Consider the following 8,513-nt stretch of genomic DNA (forward strand, 5'->3'; position numbering starts at 1 on the left):
AAATCTGGCTAGAGAAGCTGGAAAGGGCCGAGTAGTCTGAGTCTGGGATTGATGCTTGCTGGATAACAGAAACGGAATCCATGAGATGAGACGCTCATATATATACTCGAAATTTGAGGCCAGTGAGGCTGGGTGGTCACCCATTCGACGAACATGGGAAACTCCAAAGTTCCATATTCGCCTTCCAGGGCAATAGTTGTCGATCTCTTGCCCTGGTGGATGCATCATGCATGCGCCAGCGGCGAGGTTCGCGTTCAAGCCCGCAGCCAACAACCACATCATGTCAAGCCGTCTAGTTTTTCATGTATATGCAGTCATACTTGTTTAGACTTCAAACACTTTCTGTTGATTCCTACTCGTGTGGACTCTAATCCATTGGTCTATAGTCCTGTGCGTTTTACTTTAGCCTTTGTCATATGTTTATTGCCTCCAGCCCGTGAGGCATCAATAGCATACGGCCGTGGCTACTAGCCTGCATGATGGATGTATGTTGTTTCTCGTGACGCGGGATCAACAAAGTCTTTAATGGAGCAACATTAGTAACTCCTGGTCTTTGTGGGATTGGTCAAGCGGAAGTACCAAATGGTCATATTCTATGCCTTGAAGTTGATATCAATAGCAGTATACAGGCTCACTTGTCAAGTATTGAGACATGAAGCATCAGGTGAGCGTACAATTCAAATCCTTGGATTATTGTCAGCATGGTCGTGTAACCGATTACAAGTCAGTGAATTTGACGGTGGCGCATACTGAGCCCTAAACAGTAAACCGTCATGCTAAACATCGCCGATTGTCAACCGGTCTATATGTCAAATGTGATGACAGACGCCTCGTCTCTTCAAGATTTTATGATCTGACCAGTAGTGGAGCTTCAAAATCTGATTCTTACATTGCTTTTCTACCAAAGGGTGGGTCACCGACAGAGACGGTTTCACCAACCTTGCCTTGGACCACGGCAGCTAGGCCTCGGGATGTCTTACTCACCCTCTTTGTCCGCAATTACGTGACTCGCTCGCGTTGCCGGATCATCGCAAATCCGGCATATATCCATATTAAACAACACGTTGCCAGCCGGGCCTTTGATCGATTCTACAGCAAAATTTTAGCAAAACTTTAGCAAAATGGCATTAAACAAAGTCGACGAGAGGTTATAGTATCATTTCAGCCGTCTATCACGACTGAAGAAGGACAAGTTGACCCTTGTCTCAGACGGTATAGGAGCTGGCTTCTAGACCATGACTAGACTCACCACGTGGCGGCTGACATTCTTGGTATGGATCCAAGGCCATGGTAGGTTATTAATTGTTTGTAATGCTACCAAATTACTGGAATCTATGTTCAGGCCTAGATTCAATATCTTAGATCCGAATCGATTGATTTACTTTGCTCCTTCACCATCTGCCGAAAGAGCGATATGTCAGTGGCTCGCATTGGTTGGATGTCGCTCCAGCCTCAATTCTATCACTTCGCATCCCATTGGACAGAGCTGTGAGACATGCATCCACGGCTCCAGGCGCAACGACATTGCAGCAAAGCACTTTTGTTCCCTTTCTCGTTGGCCGCATTCAACACTATGCAAGTTCCTGCATACGGGGAGTCTGTCCGCTTCGTGTACTAGGACTACTCTTACATGACCAATGTACATAATGTATGTCGGTGCGGACTGAGCCGCGCACTCCACGCGCCAAGGCCTTCGGTTTGAAGCCTGGAAACAGCCATCCATGCCTTGTCATACCCACCTAAGCCGTATCGGTCGTAAAGGGGATGTTCTCAGTCAAAGAGTCAACCCTTCCGAGCAGATATTCCAATTGCCGATATGAGCCTGAGGGGTTGTATCGTGGGACCTGGTGGCCAGCACCAAAGACCTCGACGAAAGTGAGCCCGCGTTCCGTGATCACCTTTCCAGAATTCCCCTTTGGCGCCGTTGCAGCAATGGCACGGTTGGAGTGCGTCGGCACAAAGAAGTCCTCAGACGGCGGAGTCGAGAAACCCGTTTCTCCACCCCATTCCATACTTTGAAGTGCCAACAAAGTCCCATTCACAGTAACCTGCATATCTAAGGCGCCATGGACAATAACCGTCCGCTGACTCCGCTCGATCAGATCACCTAGCTTGCCTTTGACAGGCTGTTTGGCACTAATCGTTGTCCCATTGACTGAGACTCCCTTTTGGTTGCAAAGCACCCAGAATTTGGCAAGGGGCGCATGTAGCGCAAGTTTGACGTCTTCTCGGTTCAGGTATGGCTGTTTGAAATCGTAGGCACGCTTGTCGATCACGTCATACTCCTCCTCCTCATCATCATCTGAGAAGGTTGGTACAGTATACGTTGGGTATCCAAGAGCGCTTGCCAGTTTTGGACAGTAGTTTGAGATGTGAGTTTCGTCAAAGCAGGGGTTTATGCTGGTGAGGGCGGTGAGGACGTCTGCGGTGATATCTTCACATGCTCTCTCGACGCCATCGTAGTCGTATGTCTCGATCGATGGCAGATCAGTACTCGCGTTGGCGTTGCCAGGATACACAAGGTGGGTACTTCGGTATTCATCAATTCCACAGGCGTCCGAGGCGTAGCGAATCTGGTCCAAGAACGTATCATTGAGGTGAAGGAATTCGTTCTGCTTGTCAACAAATTGGACTACATCAAAGTCCTGCTGTATTTGATGGTCGGCGATTAGGGTATCAATGAACATGGATCCTTGCAGATTGTAGTAGGTCGTATCATTGGCATCCAGCATAGCTGTCCCAATGTATGATAGGTATCGCCCAGCATAACTCTGGCCAGAAAGATAAACATCTGCACCTTGGAGTGAGAACGTGTCGATGAAATTCTTCCAGAAGCCGAGGAATTGGTCGGCAACGTCGTTTTGGTTTTCGACCGTCGGCGTGCCTGTAGAGTATCCGGTGTTGACCGGCTGGTCGATCCACATGACGTTTGTCAACTTTGACCAGGCCCATGGGTTGGAGACAGGCTCTGTAGGAGAAATTCCAATTAGCTGGGGATTGACTTGAGGATTTGGGCATGAGTTCTCAACATACCTAAGGTGCCATCTTGCCAGAGGAAGGGTCCATTCTCGTAGAACATTCCAATCTGACTCGAGCAGCCTGGACAATCATCAGTGAACGAGTTCAATCGACACAGAGGTAATGTGACCCACCTGGACCCCCATTGAAAAAGACAATAACTTCTTTGGATGCCTCGGGGTTTGTTGAAGGAACGAACCAGAACCACAGCTTGTTTTCGTCGTTGGGGTCAGAGGAAATGGGAAGCAATCCAGCGTATGACTCGCCAATGTCGAATGAGAATTCTGGTAAAGTTGCTCCGTCGACTGCGAACTCTGTTTATCGTGTCAATCATAGGCCATCTTTATTTCATTAACAAAGTCTCTCACTCTGGGTATTGTTGTTTAGGAAGAGAGGAGGAGTCGCCGCCGATCCACTCCAGGTCGTGTTGTCGCTGGCAGAGACAACAGCTGCTGCCGCAGCTGCCACCAGCACTGCAGCCTTCTGAAGAAGTCGTGATCGTATCATTGTTAGGGCTTGTTGTCTTGACTCATTAAAATGTCACTGAAGCCACAGGATTTGAAAGACACTAAGTACCGGTTCACTTGCATTCTAATACAAACACTTGCTATCCGATGGTCAAATAATTGCCTCGAGTGTCTTTTTTCTTCCTGCTTCAATTCATATCTCACTTCGGCGGCATCGCAAATCGTCTTTCCTGATGAGGAGCCAAGCTCCTAGAAGATCGAAATTAAGATACCATTTCATGGCCATTGTAATCTTCAACTTTTTGGTGTCCTTCCTGATTGGGCGTTTCACCCACGGAGGCTTTGGTGGGGTTCGCGGTTGGACAGCTAAGCTTCGTCCTATAATTGATACCCCAGATCTTCGGCACTTGGCTAGGCCAAGCCTTGGGAAAGCCAAGTCATCTATAGTCGACCGTTCTAGATGGACACAGAGCAGCGATTGATGTAGGTTCTGTGATAGCAGTGATACAGTTGACGTCGCTTTCTTGACTTTGCAGGTCCACGCGTACCTGCATGCAAATAGCATCAGATCGCCACAGGATGAGCAGTTTCCTTTTTCGACGGATTGGTTGGACGCCTACTATATGTCCATCTAACCGTGGCAATTTGGGGTAAACCAGTACAATCCTGTCCCCCGGATCTACCCCGGATCCACCCGTCGCGGTCAGCAATCTTGAAAGGTGCAGTCGCTGCTTATCAATCTGGAGTTTAGAACAGGGCTCTGCAATATGTCCACTGCGTTGATAAGAGCCTATTGACTCAATCCCCAGGCCGATGCTTTGACAAAGACCCCACCCTCGGACGGCTTTTAGCGCCCTGACGCCTGACAAAAGCCTTATTGTCAGTTAGTAGGTGTGCTACAGCCTGCAGCACACGAAAAGTGCCCAACACGAGGGGGTAATTATGCCGTAGCAAAAAAGCTGTACGTGGCGGAAGACTGATGTATTGGAAAGAAAATATAGGTGTGCCTCTACTTTGTAGGGGGAACACTACACAATAAGAAGGGGGGCTTTCCGCCCACGGAAGGCGTTGAGCTACCTTAGTAATAAGCATACGAAAAAAGCCCCACAGTATTAGCGTAAATAGGTAGGTACGTACTACCCAGGAATCTGATAGCCAGGAGCACGTAAAATACATAGCCTGCACCTACATTAATCATAATGTGTAGGTACCTAACTAGGAGGCAAGGAATGTAAATTGGCACATCACATAATTGACACCCATATCAAACCAGTCTACACTCCAATAGGAGACATCATCTTGATTAGCAATATGTGATAATGGCGCGTTCGACATGCAGACGGGCGCAGCCCCGGCCACTCATCACCAAGATCGAGGTTACATTGGCATCGCTACGTGCCATCATCAACCAATAGTGCACTTGTTCGTGAACCGCGTTCAGCGACTGGCTGAAGTACTGATCACGCTATTTCTTGCCCTGCAGATTGCGCCTCGACAATTTCCGACAGACCTACATTGTTCCCATGACCATTTTTCCTTCGGAACTTTTCGACATTGGAAGTGTCAAAGGAAGGGATAAGCAGAGCACTTCTCAACACATATTCCAACAAGAAACCGAAGGAAATTATCCTTTTTTTTTTCGTTATCATAGCTCGATTTTACCTCTAGACGGCACACTGCCGAGATTGGAGTTTAAGCAAGTGCATATCTGGCTTGATCTCCCGATCGCGTGAGCGTATGACAATGGTGTGCCTGCCTGAACAAGCACTACTTTTCTACGTCCTTCGTTAGGGACTATGCCGCATGTCAGTGAATTCACGATTGGATGGATCTGCGCCCTCTCTCAGGAACTTGTTGCTGCTCAAGAATTTCTTGACGAAGAATATGAATCACGAGAGGTTGGAGATTGTCCTTCGGACAACAATTCCTACTCTTTTGGGAGCATCAATGGTCATAAGATCGTCATAGCAGTGCTGCCACAAAATCAGTATGGCCATGTCAACGCTGCAGTTGTCGCTAGAGACATGTCACGGAGCTTCAGTAACCTGAGATTCGGCTTGATGGTAGGGGTTGGAGGTGGTGCGCCAAGTGCGGCCAACCAAATACGACTCGGTGATGTCGTAGTGAGCTCCATCCAATCTACGCACGGAGCTGTTTTCCAGTACGATTTTGGCAAGACGATTCAAGAAAAAAAGTTCACCCCCACCGGATATCTTAATCAACCACCACAAGTTCTACAGATTGCAGTGGCTAGCCTCTGCGCGAAGCACACGAGACATGGCAATGACATTCATGAAGCTGTCCAGAACGTCATTGCAAGAAACAAGAGACTGCAGAAAAATTACAGCCGCCCAGACGTGGATACAGACAGGCTCTTCTTATCAGGTTTCGTTCACACAGCAGATGGAACCTGCTGTTCTGTTGCAACCAGCCAACGCCATCCACGTTTGGTACCGCGCGACGCACGGAGTCTACGTGAAGATGATGTGGTTATTCACTACGGTCTCATCGCCTCTGCGAATCAGGTTCTCAAAGATGCCGTGATACGAGATCGTCTAGCCACTGAGAAGAATGTATTGTGCTTCGAAATGGAGGCTGCTGGACTTATGAATCACTTCCCATGCCTTGTAATTCGTGGCATCTGCGATTACTCTGATACTCATAAGAATAAAGCTTGGCAAGGTTATGCGGCTATGACAGCCGCTGCATACGCGAAAAACCTGCTTGAGCTTATGGTGCCACAGCAGGTTGTCACGGAGAAGAAGTTGGGAGATGTTCTCGAAGAAAGTCTACAAAGCTGTCAGTCACTCGATGAAGTAGAGTAGGAACCAGTATTAATGATTAAGTAGTGAGCCATGGTCTAGAGGACATGAATACTAGACAAAAAGCCGAAGAACGAGCGAAACAGTTCCGCCAACTGATGAAATGGCTGGCACCACCCGATCCGCTATACGACTTTGATAAAGCACGCAAATTACGCCGAGGAAGTACAGGAACGTGGTTATTGGAAGATCGTATGTTTCAATCCTGGAAGGAGAAAGCAAATTCCTTTCTGTGGATCAACGGCAAAGTTGGTTCCGGCAAAACTATCCTGAGTTCTACTGTGATCGCTGAACTGAGATCACAAGAGTCTCATTCGCCCAGGGTTCTCTTCTACTTCTTCACATTCTCAGACGTGGCAAAACAATCTTTGGAGAGTGCGATTAAATCACTTATTTTTCAAGCATATGTTCAGATTGCTCAAACTCGAGAACCACTCGATTTGCTCTACAGGCGACAAATGGATGGGGCACAAGCAGCAACTCTTGAGAGGCTTTGCGAAACTTTCAGCAATATGATTCAACTTGCTGGCGAAGTATGGATCGTACTTGATGCCCTCGATGAGAGTACAACACTAGATGATCACCAAGGACAAGGAATACTTCCATGGATAAAGAAACTTCATGAAGCGAGCCTCAACACCCATGTCCTTGTCACAAGCCGCCCAGAACCAAACATAAGGGCAAGCTTTTCAGAGCTTGATCCGGAGGGGCACACTATATATCTTGACGATTCTCGAGTATCTTCCGACATAGACGACTATATCGATTCAACGATCAACGATCCTGGCTCTTTCAGGAAATGGGATCATGGTCCGAATACCTCAAGTACCAGTGTTAAAGCCTGTATGAAAGATGAGTTGAAGAAGAAAGCAGGTGGAATGTGAGTCATATGGCAGCACTTTAGTATTCAATACTAATAATATGCAGGTTTAGATGGGTCTCATGTCAATTTGAAACACTGTCCATTTGCAGCGACCACGAGGAGGTTCGTCGCACACTCGAAGACCTTCCAGGTAACTTGCATGACACATACTCTCGTATCTTAAAAAGAATTGATGATCAGTCGCGCTTGCGCCCGCGCTTCAAGAGCAAAGCGATCAGACTATTGCAATTCTTGATATTCTCGGAACGTCCACTTCTGATCGAAGAAGCTGTTGACGTACTGGCCACCGAAGTAGGAACCTCTGGTGGTTTCAATCCAGATGATCGAATGAAGGACCAAGAACAGATACTGGAATACTGCTCGGGGCTAGTAGTAAAGGTCCCCCAGGTTGATCCCAGCTTGTGGCTTAGCGAGGATATTCGAACAGACCATTTCATGCTACAACTTGCCCATGTTTCGGTAAAAGAATACCTAACATCTCAACAAATGGACAATCAGTTCCTTCAAAACTTCACCCCAGGAGTTTCCCAGAACTCTATAGCAGAGACATGTCTTTCTTATCTGCTGGCATATAACCACAAACGGAGTCTGGAAATCGGCCAACACTCAGTCTCATTCATGGAACGCTCATTTCCATTCGCGGAGTACTGTAGAAGCCATTGGGCAAACCATCAAGCGAAAGCTGAAATGGAATCGGATGACGTACCGAGTTGCATTCTTGCGGCCAACTTTCTCTCTGGCCAAACATTATTTGAACTGAGTCAATCTGATTTTTGGTGGAAACTAGATATTACAGCGAGAGCGCTGTTATTCGCATCCGAAAAGGGCCTCTTCCACACCATTGGGGAACTTTTACGGAGACCTTACTTTTCAGACCCAGCTGCATTGAGGTTCTTGTCTGACGATGCGCTCTGTAAAGCAGCAGATCATGGTCATACCAAAACAGTATCAGTCCTGCTCCAAAAGGTCAATGAGATGAATGCCCCGGCCATCAATCTCAATGATTCCCTGGTGAAAGCCTCGAAAAGAAATCATTGGGGCGTGACAAGCACTTTGATTGCCTACTCTGCCGGAGACACCAGAATCAGCAATGCCCTTGCTAATGCTCTGGTTGCAGTGTCCGGAGACGGTTACGTAGAATTTGCGCAACGTTTACTCCAGCACGGAGCTAAGCCGACTGAAAGAGCTCTTACTGCTGCTTCGTCTTCCGGTCACATTCAAATTGTACAGTTGTTACTTAAGCACGGAGCTAACGTACCAAGCGAAGCAATTACTGCTGCTTCGCGTTCCGGTTATATCGATATTATAAGGCTTCTACTCGAA

The 8,513-nt window shown here is 47.5% G+C and overlaps 3 protein-coding genes across 3 annotated transcripts in view; 2 read left to right on the forward strand and 1 right to left on the reverse strand.

The window, feature by feature from the left end:
• Positions 1-1,739: 1,739 nt before the first annotated feature.
• On the reverse strand, positions 1,740-3,525 carry PFICI_01738 (uncharacterized protein; the record flags this gene model as incomplete). Its single annotated transcript, XM_007830319.1, has 4 exons — positions 1,740-2,968; positions 3,034-3,099; positions 3,153-3,332; positions 3,387-3,525. 4 exons carry the CDS (start codon positions 3,523-3,525, stop codon positions 1,740-1,742), a joined length of 1,614 nt encoding a protein of 537 aa, XP_007828510.1.
• A 1,756-nt stretch (positions 3,526-5,281) lies between these two features.
• PFICI_01739 (uncharacterized protein) lies at positions 5,282-6,310 on the forward strand (the record flags this gene model as incomplete). Its single annotated transcript, XM_007830320.1, has 1 exon — positions 5,282-6,310. The coding sequence occupies one exon, from the start codon at positions 5,282-5,284 to the stop codon at positions 6,308-6,310; it is 1,029 nt and encodes a 342-aa protein (XP_007828511.1).
• A 44-nt stretch (positions 6,311-6,354) lies between these two features.
• Positions 6,355-8,513, forward strand: part of PFICI_01740 (uncharacterized protein) — a gene marked incomplete at both ends in the record, with an annotated part of 3,151 nt that continues 992 nt past the window's right edge. Inside the window, 2 exons of the mRNA XM_007830321.1 lie at positions 6,355-7,187; positions 7,235-8,481. Coding sequence (XP_007828512.1) covers positions 6,355-7,187; positions 7,235-8,481 — 2,080 coding nt within the window. The remainder of the gene's footprint in view (positions 7,188-7,234; positions 8,482-8,513) is intronic.

This window comes from Pestalotiopsis fici (assembly GCF_000516985.1).
Source record: "Pestalotiopsis fici W106-1 unplaced genomic scaffold PFICI_Scf_1, whole genome shotgun sequence".
NCBI lineage: Eukaryota > Fungi > Ascomycota > Sordariomycetes > Amphisphaeriales > Sporocadaceae > Pestalotiopsis > Pestalotiopsis fici.